Consider the following 15,976-nt stretch of genomic DNA (forward strand, 5'->3'; position numbering starts at 1 on the left):
CTCCAGTCTTGTAAATTCACATTATGTAACATCCATAACGTCACATCCATAACGCACCATTAAAGGTTTTAAAAGTAAGAAAGGGGCACAATTTGGTCATCACACTTTACATTGATATAAATCAGCTTTGCACAGACACTATGGACATTGTCGCATCAACACTGTATGTGTAGCATAAACTTTTCCTATAAAACGTTATGGATGTGACATGGCCATGGAACTTGCTGACTTAAAAACAAAAGCCTTACAAATGTAAGGAGTTGTGCTCTTAAAGGCAAGCTGAGCATAGACATTACTCTACCATTCCCTTGTCAATCTGGAATTTGTCAAATGACACAATTTGTTTGAACCTTGGGTCCATTTATCCACTTTTTAAATATGTATAATATTACCATGTGAAAAAATGTTGTTTCTGTATGGTTGCACACCATATTTATGATGTAAAAAGAGTGTAATTCTCCATCAAATTCAATCAGATCAGTTACAAACAATAAAATATAGACCTAAATGAAGATTTTAACAACAGTTCTATTTGCGTATGCACAACTTTTTTTTTCCATGTTAAGGATGACCTTTGCATGGAATTGCCCTGTGATTACACAGGGTTGCTTGTATGGTGGGTTACCAGTAGCCAGAAGGCCTAATCAGAGACGTTGGCCTAATCTAGACCTAGAGTTTAGATACAGATTCCAGACTAGCCTAGCCTATTGTAGGTCACATTTTAATGCCAATTATTTCCCCAAGAAACAAAAACAATAATATTTCAGTATCCTCAGTTATGGTATAGTATAAACTCAAACTGATTAATTGCCTTCATATTTTTTATTTATCTGGACTGGGATTGGAGCAACAGCCACATGCACCACCCATTACATCCTGAGACGTGGCAATTTCTGACGTCACCACAACGCGGCCATTTTCGACAGTGTTAGTGGTCTTGTGAACTCAAGAGTTTGCTGGATAAACATATCGATTTCCATCTACTTTTTATCGCTGAATAACTGATATCAGGTAGGTGTCACATTCATGTTCTTTCCTCTCCTGTCCGCAAATGGCGTGGAGAAGGACAGTCCGCTTTAGGACAGTCTCTTAGCTGTCTAGCCAAGCTAGCTAACGTTAGCCAATTAGCAGACTCTTGACTTGTAGCATTGTTAACATTAACGTTACTGACAGCAACAGGGGCATATGTTTGCTGTATGGAAAATACTCCAGTTAGCTTCTAGCCTAAATGCCTTGTGTTAAGTCTGCCAGTGGATTTCTTTTAGTTTGGCGGTGATGCTTTCTGAGGTGTCATCATTGCAGTGAGCAACTTGGCTTGTGACAAGTAAACAGTCGTCCGTAATGTTACAGATGAGGTGAATGTTAGCTCGCTTTGCTTCATAAAATAAAACGACTGAGGTTAGTCCGCTGAATGTAAACACTGTAAAGCCATCTGCGCGCTAGCTACTATTCCGTCTGCCATCTGCTTTTTTAAAACCGGTTGACAACCCTGTTTAGGTTAAGCCAGTGCAATGTCAGTCAGTTACAGGTTTAACGTTTGTAAACTTCACTTTGTAAAACAAGTGATTGATTTGCATTCATAGAGGCAGAAGCAATCGCACTGGTGTTGGCGTTTTCCTTGCATATACTCTGCGATTTCACTCAAATGCAACTCGTGTTAACTTGATATGCTCTGATAACAAAATAATGAGTCACTGTATGTCAATTGCTGAAATTTAAGTGTCATTTCATTAGCGGTGAAAACGTGTCTGTGGTAGGCTACGTTATCGTCGAAGACGTGGCAACAATCGACTGACAGCCAGTGACACTGTAGCTGCAGCCTTTCGTTCCACTCTTCATTAAAGGGAATACTTTTGCGAACACTTAAAACAGTTCTTACTGTCCTTGGTGTCCTTGACAGACGTTTTGGTCTAAGTTGGTCTACTTAGTTTAACTATATGGATTTTGTCTAATGCAAGTTTCAGGAGTTCTATGGGTAATTTGTTCTCAGGTTTCATCATCTTGGTGAGCGTACTCATTAGACTTGCACAGATGATGATGACCAATGCTGATTTATTGTGGTGCTGTTTTATGTGGTGTAAGGATCTTCTGCAAGTAGTCTCTGAATATTGTAGATCCGCTGTCTGATATCGTATGAGCATTGGCGGATTATGAACTTTCGGGCCCCTGGGCCCAGATGTATTAATGGCCCCCCACTTATTGTCGTATGTGTGGGAGGGGGGGTTTGGGGGTCCTCCCCCAGAAAAAAATTTATTTGTTTGATGTGATTTCCTGTATTCTGGTAAATTTTGGGGATCGCCAATACTAAATTCAATCAGATTCATAGCCTACATCCTGATTTGTTGATATTGAGGCAATGATTCCATTCAAAAGCTTGGGCTTCAGGGCCCCCTGACCCCTTGGGCCCCTGGGCCCCTGCAGTAATCCATCCCTGCGTATGAGCTGCTATAATTAAAGTAGTCTTGTTTTTAATAAAGTCAAGATTAAACACTGAACTGGACATGTGATTGCTAAGAGGGACTACAGGTGCAAATTAGCAATTGCTGCTACAACCTGGCCCAAGACATATTTTCCTGGATCCCAGGATAAATGTTATTTTGTGCATTGTCCCTGATTCAAATAAATAGATTTCCTTTTCCAAGACTTAGAATGCGCGGCCTATTTTCATTCTGGCGTTAGCTTGGTCCTGGGAACTGAAGCACCGGCTGTTGTGGATAATGGACAGGTATTTTCCCCACGTCCGTTTCTCGGTCGAGCAGTCAGACCTAGGCAATTACAACGGAGCAGTGCTATGATAATTGGCAAACGTGACAAAGCGCCGAATCTATCCAAGTGCCTGTCACTTGTAGAGGCGCTGCATTAGCCGACCATGAATTAATTGCTTTTTCTCCCCGTTCTTCTCTTTTGCCTTCTCTCTCTCTATCTCTCTACACCTGAAAGCAGAAGCGAGGAAAGATGATGGAAGAGAGTGGAATAGAAACCACACCGCCTACTACCCCCCCGCCTCCCCCCAGCGTGGCATCCGCAGTCAGTCCACCTCCTTTGACCATCGGTAAGACCAGACAGAGAGCAAAGTTAACCCTTGTGTTACCCTGAAATCTTACCGACATGCTTTATCCTTGGGGTCAATTTGACCCCAGCTGAATAAACCCTCAGAAAATGATTATAATTCATATTGTTACCCAGTTTTTTTGTGAGAGGTACTTAACAAATGTGTAATAACTACCATCAAAAGCCCTACAAAACAATCCCACCCCCCCACACCCCTTTATGAACCTTGGAACCCTGGCTGGCAATATTGCCCATCCAGTGTCAGCAGCCCAAAGGCTTGCTGTTGCTTCACCTTTTGACTTATACAGTCCTGCCAAAATGACTTATATGTAATATGTACTTGTATATGTAATAATGATAATAACAATATGTTCTCATACTATTACAATAATAATATCAACTAGAAATGCAATTCCAAAGAATTACCAGTGCATGAAAATGCAAAAGTTGTGATCTAAAATATCATGTATAGTTAAAATAGATAATACAGAGATGGTTACTACGGTGATGTTAGGATAGACATGGTGGTTGCATAGCTTAATAAAAGTTGATAGTTTAAAAGTAGACCGTTTAAAAGTTGAATGTAGATAGTTTAAGTTGTTGATAGATGATATGCTAACTATGCTAACCATGTTACTTAGTTAACTTAGCTAATGTTTTCTAGCAGTTTTGTTAAAAATGTTAACTATATTAACAATGCTAACTATGTTAACCATGCTACTTAGCTAACTTAGCTAATGTTTTCTAGCAGTTTTGCTAAAAATGTTAACTATGCTAACAATTTTAAATATGCTAACAATGCTACTTAGCTAATGTTTTCTAGCAGTTTTATTAAAAATGCTAACTATGCTAACAATGTTAACAATGCTAACTAGCTACAGTGGGTAGGAGTCATAGTTGATGACAAGTGACCGTTACAATGGCTGAACAGTTAAAAAGTTCAGTAGTTTAAAGGGTTAAATTGTTTAACAGTGAATTATTGTAGTGTGGACTTTAATTTTTCATGCACTGTAATAATGTGTCAAATATTATGTGATATTATTATGTGATATATATATATATATATAATTTATTATGTGACTGCAACTTTAGCACATCCAATATGAAACCACACACCCACTGGTCCACTGTTTAGTCCCATAAGAGTTTATGTGTGGAAGATGTTTCGTTCAGGATATTGCAACTCAGCAGGTCCATTTTGTTTTTCAAAATCAGCATCCCCGCTGTGTGATGGCAAGGCAGGCAAGCCTGATCTAGAATCAGAGGTGTCACGTTATCACAAGCAACCAGAATATGCCATGAGAGGGTATAATCTATCAGGGTGTGTGCTTGGAGCTGCATAGTTATTTGTCGGTCAGATATCTCATATCTGGGTGAGAGCAAGGATATTCTCTGAAGGCCTCATTATCGACAGCCAGTTTTCACTCCTGCGTGTGTTGATGTATCTACTAATCAGTAAACTTGACTTTGTTACGACCTCGCAGTGTATCTCTTGGGAATAATTACCGCTTTGGGGCCAAACAGCCTACAACCCACAAAGGGGGGAAAAAAGCCATTGCAACATAGTAAAACTCTAATGTTAGTGAAAAATAATTGAAAGGAATTGTTGCACTCGAGAGTTGAGCGACCTTCTGGCGATGTCTGCCTAGTTTTCTTCCAACAGTGGCTCCCTGTGGGCTAAACTGTTGTTGTGGTTGTGGTGTAATTGCGCAGTTGACCAGTGAAGTCACTCAGGAGCGGGTGTGAGATAATGAGATGTAGGAGATTGAGCTCTGTGTGCTTTTTCTAGTCTCTGAGCATTCATTCTCTCCATATCAGTGTGTGCTGTTCATATAAGAGGATTTTCCAGAATATAGAGGCCCATTCACTAATTGCTTAGTCATGTTACTCAGCTCTTCTATTCTAAAAATGCAGCAGCTCTCAACCCATGAGCCATCCGCCTGCCTGCTGGTATAATTGCAGCGGGGATGTCATGTTCTTGTCTTTTAAAAAAAAAAAAAAAGCTTGCTTGTTTAATTAATTGAATTCGTCCCCCTCTCTCATACTCTAATCCCTCTGCTTCTCCGCCCACAGGCCTGACAAGCCCCATGTCCCTCCCCAGCACCACCGGCGGCATCTCCACCTTCTCCATGGAGGGCTTCTCCACCCCCACCCCCATGCCTCCAATGGGGGCAATGACAGCGTCCACCCCCCTGCCCCCGATTCAGCCTTCACTCGGCCCCCCCTTCAGCAGCCCCCTGACCACGGCCTCCCCCTTCCCGCCGCCTACCGCGGGCGTCCCTTTCACCAGCCCCATGGTGCCTTTCTCTTCGCCCTCTGTTCCTCCGCCACCCATCGGCACGGCCCCTCCTATGGCGGGTCCAGCCCTCTCCATGCCACCCCCCACCGCCGGCTTCAGCATGAGCGCAGGATATGACATCACGAGAGGGCATGCAGGCCGGACGCCGCAGACACCCCTCATGCCCAGCTTCTCCAACGCTCCTCCAGTGCCAGGTATGTATACATCAGCAGGTCTGGAACACGGTTGGCTTACTGCCAATGCGCCATCTTACCGTTCGTGGAGTGCAGTACGTTCCCTTGAACAAAGGTGTACACTGGTCAGTAGTTCCTCTTTGAACAGCATCTGGATTAGGTGGTTTTGGAGAAGCTTGCCTGTAACCAGAATCTCTACATTTACCTTCACTTAATCATACATTCATTTCATAGACTCTTTTATACAAAGTACAGTAATTTACTGTACAGCACAGATACACATCTCCTCAGTGGGTATAAAACCCTTGACCATGGTGTTACCAGTACCTCACTCTGCTAGTTGAACTCTGAAATCTGGATATGAAAAGATTAAGCCTAGTCTTAGACTAAAAGAAAACCTCAATGAAAATCTTCATTGGCAGAAGCTTTTTAGTCCAGGAATAGCCTAGGACCCATGTACGGGAAACAGCACCACCAACAAGAGCAGGCAGGGCCAGCCAGGCAGCAGAGTCAGCAGCATGATGGAAAACGCCTGGAGCTAATCAGGCCCAGAGGAGACCTCTGTCTGCTTGAGTCTGGCCCAAGGGGGAAGAGCTACACTCTCTGGAGCTGTTTACTCCCAGCCCTGATCTAAAGGCCCCGGGCTCCAACACTGCTATTCCTCCTGTCCTGCAGGCCCTGAGTTGCTCTTAAGGGACTGCAGCTGAAGTCTGTGTTCAGAGGCAGGGTGGATGCAGGGAGTGAGATGTAATTGGACCATAGGTTTATTCAGCAGTTCCTTGGAAAGCTAAAAGAAGCAGAAATGGCTTGCAGGCAGTCAGTTGGCCATGAAGCTGAAATTTAATTCTGTATTGAAGGTTTCATTTGAAGACAAGGGGTTTTCATTTAAGTGGCATTTTCAATTAAGCACAGTTGTTAAATGGCCCTCAGCATCTACTGCAGTTGTCGCCAACTCAAGCTACGGCATCCAAAAGCATCCCATCAGCACTGAATTTGGAAAGGAGTGCAAGAAGTTTGTGCTTCTTCAACAGGAATGCAGGAGTGAGGTTCAGGGATTGTGATTAAAAGCTGTTGTCTGAGTCATTGTAAAGCTGCTGGAAGTGAGTTGGGCATTATCGGCCAACCACCTTGTCCTCTCTCTTACTCTCTCTCTCACACTCTCTCTCTCACACTCTCTCTCTCACACTCTCTCTCTCACACTCACTCACTCACTCCCTCTCTCTCTACCTCTCTCTCTCCTCTCTCTCTCTAGCTCTCTCCTCTCTCTCTACCTCTGTCTCCTTATCTCTCCCTCTCTCTCTCTCTCTCTCTCTCGCTCTCTCGCTCGCTCACTCGCTCTCTTGTGGTGCTGAGTGGCTGAGCTATCTGCAAACAGCCCACTGCCTGCTTCAATCTGTCTGTCACCAGGGGGGTCTGAGTCTGGAGTGAGACACCGGCTCTTTCTGCCAGTCTCCGTGCCAGGCGAGTGAGAATTTCACTCACATGGCCAGTTGATACACGAAGAACGCTCAAGGTTTTGTGTTTGGGGAATTTAGACTGTGTGTGTGTGTGTGTGTGTGTGTGTGTGTGTGTGTACACAAATGTTGTGGGATCACCTTTGTGATTAACTGATTTAAGACCCATTCATGGAACTATAGAAGTGTGTATCGTGTGTGTTGAAGGCTGTAATGTTTTGATTGGAATCTGTTTTTCTTTTTTTCTCCCCCATCATTGTTCCCTCCTTCCAGGGGTCATCACCAATCCCATGATGCAGCAGCCAGCCATGTCCGGAGGCCTGGAGGTGGCGTCTCCCATCACGTTCCCCGAAGATCAGGAGGACCCTCGCATGGTCCAGATTAGCAACCCTGGAGGCGGAATCTGGGGCTTCATCAAGGTTGGTTGCCTGTCAGTCAAAGCATCACTGACATACTCAGTGGAGACAGCGCTGCAGTGCCTGGAGCTCACTTCTATCTGTGTTGTGATATGGATTCAATCTCTACATGCTATATAGAATGATAACTCTATTTGTAATCCTCAACATCCATCTCATGGTGATCACGTGGCGTACTGCATAAATGCATGTCAATACCATATCACTTCTTTTTAACAGCAATTCACAGGAATGACATTTTAAATCTAAAATATGCTGCTTATTGATATGCCAGGTGTTAGAATTATTGTGTGTGTGTTTGTGTGTGTGTGTATAGGGAGTGGCAGGAAACCCCATGGTTAAGACGGTCCTGGATAAGACGAAGCACTCAGTGGAGTCCATGATCACCACGCTGGATCCGGGCATGGCTCCCTACATCAGTATGTTTACCTGTGTTGTTTACCTGTGTTGTTTACCTTACATTTGCAATGTGTTTGGAGAGCTGTCTATGAATTCCCGGTTAGGGAATCCCCTATGATGAAGGTAATACATGCAGGGAAATGTGCTATTGAGACTGAACTAGTCTAGCATGGTTAGCACGCAGAGCAAATCCCAAATTAGCCAAAGGTTTGAATGGGTATTCCCAGGCTAGAGCTAGTCAGTATTCTCAGGAGCATTTATGCAAATCGTTTGTTTTCTATTTGTTATTTGTTTACTTACACAAACACAATACGTAAACTGAGTAAACTAACACAGTTAATTTAAACAATGGGAAATGAGAAATATAATATTTCTTGTAAACCAACAAAACACATATGCATAAAAGAAAAATGTCAAAAAACATCACATCCTCCAGTCGTGTCACTTATGAGCGGACACACACACACACACACACACACACACACACACACACACACACACACACACACACACACACGCGCGCGCACTGTGTTAGTGATGAACGGCCCTGTGCTGACGCTGGGGCTCAGTATTCTGGTGATGACGTGGGAGCCCTTTACTGAGGAGGGGCGCCTTGATAGATGCCTCATACGCAGACGTCTGGACCATCCCTCATGTCCAGAAGTGAAGGAAAGAATTTTTAAAGGAGGATACTTGATGATTGACTCCTCCTTTGGTCAACCTAACCTCCCCTAACCTCAGTCTCTCCCTCTATCTCTGTCTCTTTCTCTCTCTCTCTCTTTTTTCTATTGCCCTCCCTCTCTCTCTCTCTCTCTCTCTCTCTCTCTCTTACTGTCCTCCCTATAACCTCTCCCTCTCTAATGACTTCTCTCTCTCCTTTTTCGCCTTGTTCTTTTCTCGCCTCTCGTACTTCCCCACTTCATTTTCTCCATCTCTCACCGTCCGTCCTGTCTTGTCATGCTGACCTTCCGTGTTTTTGACCTCCCTGTCTCTCTCGCTCACCCCCATCCTTCTCTCTCTCTCTCTCTCTCTCTCTCTCTCTCTCTTTTTTTCTCTCCACTCCATCCTCTGTCCGACAGAGTCTGGTGGTGACGTGGACATCGTGGTGACCTCGGATAAGGAGGTCAAGGTGGGGGCAGTTCGCGATGCCTTCCAGGAGGTGTTTGGCATGGCCATGGTGACCGGCGAGGCGGGACAATCCAACATCGCCCCTCAGCCCGTAGGCTACGCCGCCGGAGTCAAGGTGAGACTTGGAGTAGACGCACCACTTCAACACCACTCACTTAAACACACACACACACACACACACACTATAGCCACCCAGTCAGGCCACAAATAGCCATCCACACACTAGCTAGAGAGCGATAACTCATTCTAATAGGATGACAACTTTACATAATGACCCTTGTAGTATTACATGTGGGTCTGCAAATGTATAGAAGTTTACTAGTAATGTTTTTTTTCATGTTAAATTTAAGGATGATATAAATCAGAAGTAATGTTTTTTTTTCATGTTAAATTTAAGGATGATATAAATCACAAGTAATGTTTTTTTTTCATGTTAAATTTAAGGATGATATAAATCACAAGTAAATTAGTTTTAGGGGTTTATTTTTTGCTTCCTGAGTGGGAATGAGTTTTGGGCTTTGCCTTTAAGAAGTTGTACCTCCTACAGTCCGGATGGGAATGAAAAGATTTCATCTGTTAAATTAATTTTCTGGTTAAGCATTTTGTATTCCTCTGTGGGGTACTGTGCGCACACAGTGTGAGAAAGAATAGGCCACAGTGCACACACAGTGCGTGCGTGCGTGCGTGCGTGCGTGCGTGCGTGCGTGCGTGTGTGAGAAAGGGACGAGTGACAGTAAGTTTGTCTGGGTGTGTATATTCTGCGCGCTAATACCAACAGGGAACTCAGGTGTGTGTGTAATGTATGTAGATACTTTTGATACTATTGATCCCCAAGGGGAAATTCAAGGTCTCAGTAGCATACAGACATCACAAAGTAATATGTATACATATAAGAAAACTCCACTGTACAATAGAAACAGTAGAAGATAAACATGATACTAAAATACTAAATATACTATAAAAACTAAATCAAATAACAAATATCAACATAGTGTGCTTAAGGATGCTTAAGAATGATCAAGCAAGACAGGGCAGGGACTGAGCCTGAATTCAGCATGCAGCTGAGGAGTACTGTATGTGTGTGTGTGCACGTTTGTGTGTTGCTGTGTGTGAGTAGGGTGGGGTGATTTATTAGAATGAGCATGTAAGCAAGGGGGTGTGTGTTGGTGTGTGGCCTACAGCATAGGCGAGTGTGTGTGTGTGTGTGTCTAAGTCTAAGTGTGTGTTCTGCCGTCTCGTCCCCACAGGGGGCCCAGGAGCGCATTGATAGTCTCCGCCGCGCCGGCATCATTCACGAGAAGCAGCCAGTGGTCTCCGTGGAGAACTTCATCGCCGAGCTCTTTCCAGACAAGTAAGCCCAGAGCCCTTTGCCGCCCCCCCCCCCCCCACTCACACACACACACACACACACACACACATACACACATATACACCCACACACACACACACACACACTCCCCTGGTCCACCATCCCCTTCCCTTCCCTCCCACTAGTCCTCATCCGCAGCTGAAAAGACCCCCTGCTACCTCTCCACACTCCTGACAGATCCACAAGAGAGCATACTTTTTCTTTTTTATCTTCCCCTCCGCCTGCTACTCTCTCATCTCATCCGCCCACATACGCAGTCGCTGGAGGTCTGTTCAAGGTCACAGTTACGTTACACAGCCGGTTCAGCTCTCGGCACTTTTCTGTTTCTGTAAGGGACCAAAACAGTGACATGATTTATGTATGCAGTAGTCTTAAAAGTCTAAGATTTGTCACAAGAAGCACATTGACAAAAAAATAAATAAAATGAACAGTTGTTCTGCAGTCAGATGTAGACGCGAGAAAAGGTTCACATAACTCGGCAAGGTGTTCCTTTTGTAGATATGTCGCCAAAAGCTATGTCTACGAATTTGCCAAGGAACAAGTCGTATTAATTAAAGACAAAACTACTCCCCATTTTACCCCCCCCCCTCCCCCCTTGCCTGAAGCAAGAGTAGTGTGAGTGATCATTACGAGAAGTCACCAAGGACTGTTTGTCCCGACAGGAGTGGAGGTCGGAACACAGCCACTCAGCAGAGCCCGGCTGAGCCGTCAGGACAAAAAAAAAAGCAAAAAGCAGTGAAGTAAGCATGGGGGAGATAATCTTCTTAAACCCCTATTTCCCACCCAATCCCCTTTTACACGGAAGAACAGGAAAGTCCCTTAAAGAGCAGGGTGCGCTGCGGCCAATGCTGAGGATATAAGTCACTTCGGTCAGTTGGAGCTAAACGGAGTCAAACTGCAAGTGTTCGCAGACCATGACCGTTGTTCGTTGCCAGTGGTCGTTTTAGTACAGGAATGTGGTAGCTGAGAACTCCCAGAGAGCTGTCTCTGTCCCTCAGGTTCGGTTAAACCTCTCTATCAAAGACAGTCGCCCTTCGTTGTTCCGAGTCGAGAGACTGTCCTTTGTGGTTTATATATCAAGAAAAGTCACATTCAGTAATTTGAGCAATCTCCATAATTGACAGTCGGAGTTCCTATCAAATTGCTCTTGATACCCCCCCCCCACCATCACCACCCCCACCACTCCCTCTGACCGTAGGACTCCTCCTTTTCATTTTCTCATTCCCCCCCAAACTCCTGCCACTTCAGTACATCCATTACACCCCCGTGATCTCAATTCACGCTGGCCATAATTGCTCACTTTGGCTGTTGCCTCCGGCAGGTGGTTTGACATTGGCTGTCTGATCCTGGACGATCCGGGCAACGGCGTGCACATCGAGACGTTCACCCAAGCCACCCCCGTCGCCCTGGAACACGTCCAGCAGGTAAGGGACACACCATCGGCATCTGGCAGCAGCCTGTCAGAATTTTTTATCTATTTATTTTTTATTTATTTAATACATAAATAAGAAAAATGGATCCCCAGTAGCTGGAGAGAGAGAAATTGAAGAGGGAAGTACAGAGCCAGCTACAGTAGCAGAAGCAGCAGTCATACCTTGGGGGCGTGATGTGAGGTGATGTGACATGGCCTGACCTTCCCAGGACAGGCGGAGATATGAGGAGTCCTATCATCCTCATCCTCGCCCCCCGAGCGATTGACCTTTTATCCCTGTGAGTGTTTTCCTCATCTGTCAGAAGAGAGGACGTTTGCCAAGTTTCAGCAGCTCATACTGAAGTAGTTTCCTTATTTCTCCAGAGCAGGGAGAAACACCTTACATCTAGCCCTGCTCTAAGCAAACCTGATTAAAGTAAGTGTTGTAATTATGTTTATTACGCCCCTCGGTTGGCTTAATCTGATGAGTTTGGCTAATCAACAGCGTTTGCTTCACTTAAGTGAGCACAGTAGGGAGCTATGGGAAGCACGTAGTGAAGATGGCACGTAGGACCACAGTTGAGAACCATAGAGGCTCTAGAGGTGCAGAAAATACGGGAGCTTAGATGGGTGGCGTTAAAACAGGGAAAGACGCATTGGCGCTGACTGGCGCAGTCTTGAGTCAAAGCCAGGCAGTCACTCACAGGTGCTCCACTGACAGCTCTGAAGCGCTCCACGTAACTTGAAGTCATATCATCGCGTTTGAAGTGCCATGTTGTCTCTTTCTTTGTATTAAAGTCCCCCCCCCCTTACACACACACACACACACCCAACCCTCCCTCCATTTTGCGACTTCCGTTTCTTAAAAGTGAGCCTGCCAAGCTTTCCTGTGTCTGTAGCAATTAAAAACTGCTCGCGTCACCTCACATCAGCCCTGTCATCTCCTCTCATCTACCCGTACCGCCCCCCGACGCCAGCTGGGGAATTTGAAGATGTTAAACGAGCAAGAGTCGCGCTCTGAAATGATACAGTTCAGGGTGGCAGAGTGAGCCGTTTGTTTGAGGCGTAGCTCCTGGTTGGCTGAGAAGCTTTTTTCGATGCATCAAACCCTTCTCTGTAGTCAAAGGCAAGGCAGGTTTTCTCTCAGCCGAAGTGGCTGATCTCGGCGCACCTGAAACTGTCAAGGCCAGGGTGAGGCCGCTGCACTCAAAGGCAGAAATGGTGCTCGAGGTTTTGCGAACTTTGAGACGTGTTAACTTTTTGCATTGTCATGGTGTTGAGTGTTAGTCTTTTGTGGGTGTGATCGAGCGAGATGTAGTGAGATTTCTGAGCTGGAGAATGCATTCGGTAGTATACTGAGGACGGTCATATCTCTAAACAGTGTTATTCCTTTTCGTTTGAAATTAATTTAAGCCACTGCTGAATACTGAATCATTCTTATTACATTGTAATAATGTATACATGTAATGTAATGCATTAATTGTTAATGTACATAACTACATATTAGTCATTATTAATACTATATATCATAGTTGAGTTACACTGTAGCATTGTCCTTATGGTATAAAGTGTGACCTAATTTCTCTTTATCCACTGGGGATTGAAGTTGAAATGTCAAGAGACTGTGAAAGTTCAACTGAGTGTTGAAAGTTTGAGAGAAAAGAGCAGTTCTCTCCTGTTCCAGCTCTCAACCTGCTTGCAAAATTCAAGGAGGATTATGTGGCTCATCCTAAAGGTGTGTGTGTGTGTGTGTGTGTGTGTGTGTGTCTGTGTCTGTGTGTCTGTGTCTGTGTGTCTCTGTCTCTCCAGGCCCAATCCCTCACCCCTCCAGACTACAACCTGCGCTGGTCGGGCCTGCTGGTGACGGTGGGCGAGGTTCTGGAGCGGAACTTGCCGCACGTGAGTCGGACCGACTGGCACCAGGCCTTCACAGGAATGTCTCGCCGCCAGATGATCTATGGCGCCGCCAAGGCCCTGGCGGGCATGTACAAGCAGCGGCTGCCCCCCAGGACAATGTGATGCCAGCCTGCAGGGCACCCCACAGCACCCAAGACCCGTGCCATGCCGGAGGGAAGGGCTGGGCAGGAGCTACCCACAGACTGTCACAGCCAAGGACCCAGTGAGCCCTTAATGCCCTCCTGTGTGGGTAGTGCCCAGTGGGCATGCCAAGCGTACCTTAACGTGTCAAGGTTTCGTTTTTATTTGTGATTACTCGCGATGCGATGAAAAGTGAGACATTCCATGAGATTTTTTTTTTGTACCTCTTGACAAGTTGGACGATGTTGTTTCTTGTAGAATCCTGCCAAAATAGAGGTCCCTGGATAACCTAACAGCAAGATGCCATTGGAATAGACACATTTAGTTTTTTCCTTTGGTTTGTTTATCTTTTCCTGATCTGTTTAGTTTTTTTTATTGCTTTATTGGCTCATTGTTAAGGGGAATGGACCATCAGAGGGACAAGCTGGACAAACGTGGCGGTTTTAAATTATTAATTGTGAACTAAATCCAAAACATTTCGTACAAAAACATATTGATGGCAAGTGTTTCACTACCATTGTATTGTGATTCTATTGAAATTCAGTATATGCATTCACCCACATTTGGAAACGGACCATAAAACTGCATTTCATAGATCCAGACAAGCCTATTTCATATATAGACATCATCTCAGAAAAAAATCTGACCTATTTGCAGTCTGCAACACTTTAAACCTCAGTCAGACATGGCCAGTACTTATTAAACAAGGTCACCCCCCACAACTGTCCAACTTTCTGCTCACACCTATCAGCAAAGGTCGGCTTATCTTGAGTTCCACTGCCAGTTGGCCCCTCGTGCATTTCTAGCGCAGCTTGAGAATATACATCTAGGAAAGCCTGTTAAATTCACTCATAGCAGATTTACATTCTGCTATAGTCTTGCAAGCACAAAAAGAGATCTTACGTGGAGTGTGTTCAGGTAGCCTGTTCGGTCATGCAGTCATCTTTATTTATTGCACACAACCTGGTGTTCATTAAGAATCTCCAAGCAATGCTGTGGCATTTCAAAACTGTTATTAACCATCTCTTCCCAGCTCAAGGGAAAGAGATTTATTCAAACCAGGATCCTGGACCTGATCCGTAATCTGTGCACAGACTTTAAAAGCCTTAAACACTTACTTTCTGTTTTACACTCACGTTCATTCTTTTGGTCTGTAAACTTGGAAGTTATGGCCTAGCGTGCGTGTATGCATTTTCTCTGTGTGAACGTCACTTTTTGGAAATGAAGGTCAGAGAATCTGGAAGTCTTTCAAGGTTCCCTTATCGAGTGATGGTGGTATGATTACGGTTCCATAACTATAATTGTTGCTCTGAAAATGAGGGAAGCCAAATGCTTTTTTTAGTCTATTTTGCTAAAGTAGCATATTCCAATTCTATACCTGTGTGTGTGTGTCTGTGTTGAGTCTAACATCAATCTCATGTAGGGTGCAGCTCAGATTGTCAAAAAGAATAATGCAAAAACATGAACTGTTTGAGATGTCTGTATTAGTGTCAAAATAATGGATTATGCTAAAAACATTGTACAGTGTTTGTGCGTAATAATATAACTTTCAGGAAAAGATGTGTAACTGAAGTTATTGCCTTGAGCTAATCTAATCAAGCTTTATTTTCAGTTTCTGTTCTGATCATTTTTAAGAGAGAAACACTATGATTTGTATCTCCTAGATGTGCCTTTTGTCATACGGAGAGTAAAATCTTTTTTTCGCTCAAATATTGTGTATTGCTTTTTAAACCAAAGCTTACTGATTGGAAATGGATCTATCATTAGCCCTTTGCCATGACACAGGAAAGGTCACTTTCCGTCTTTTTAAACAACACACATCATAGGCCTTTAGGTCAGAGATCTATAACAGTGTCACCTTATGATCACAGTGTCACCTTATGATCACGTTAGAAGCACCACTGAAAATAATAAAGTGCCCAGCACATATCACCCCCCCTCCCCCCCCCCACACACCTATCAACCCCCATCCCACTGTATGTCTATCAGGGCCCTTTGAACTTGAGCGCAGTTCATTATGAAATCTCCACACTCTCCTCTGGTCAGAAGCTGTCGGCTTAATTTTAAAGGTCACTGAAAGACTTTCATACATGTTCTGTAGATCTAATGGAGATCGGACTGCCTAATTAGAGGCACCATACACATCTCAACCTTCCACTGCATTGACCAATTATGCATAATTGGCGCCCTGAACATTGATACGATCATACATCTTTTCCTCATTGCGTATTCGTCCTAT

The 15,976-nt window shown here is 44.4% G+C and overlaps 1 protein-coding gene across 2 annotated transcripts; it reads left to right on the forward strand.

The window, feature by feature from the left end:
• The first annotated feature begins 915 nt into the window (after window positions 1-915).
• prrc1 (proline-rich coiled-coil 1) lies at window positions 916-15,447 on the forward strand. Of its 2 annotated transcripts, none has more exons than XM_076284369.1 (9): window positions 916-1,011; window positions 2,941-3,052; window positions 5,125-5,544; window positions 7,251-7,396; window positions 7,710-7,812; window positions 8,872-9,035; window positions 10,168-10,271; window positions 11,611-11,713; window positions 13,510-15,447. In XM_076284369.1, exons 2-9 carry the CDS (start codon window positions 2,956-2,958, stop codon window positions 13,717-13,719), a joined length of 1,347 nt encoding a protein of 448 aa, XP_076140484.1. In that variant the 5' UTR covers window positions 916-1,011; window positions 2,941-2,955; the 3' UTR covers window positions 13,720-15,447. The 2 variants fall into 2 exon arrangements, with proteins under 2 accessions (XP_076140484.1, XP_076140483.1); XM_076284368.1 differs by having other exon boundaries at window positions 2,944-3,052.
• Window positions 15,448-15,976: the final 529 nt, after the last annotated feature.

The sequence above is a fragment of the Alosa pseudoharengus genome, unplaced genomic scaffold, assembly GCF_046254945.1.
Source record: "Alosa pseudoharengus isolate Yale_2024_CS ecotype anadromous, Long Island Sound unplaced genomic scaffold, YU_APseudo_1.1 YU_APseudo_1.1_scf_14, whole genome shotgun sequence".
Lineage (NCBI taxonomy): Eukaryota > Metazoa > Chordata > Actinopteri > Clupeiformes > Clupeidae > Alosa > Alosa pseudoharengus.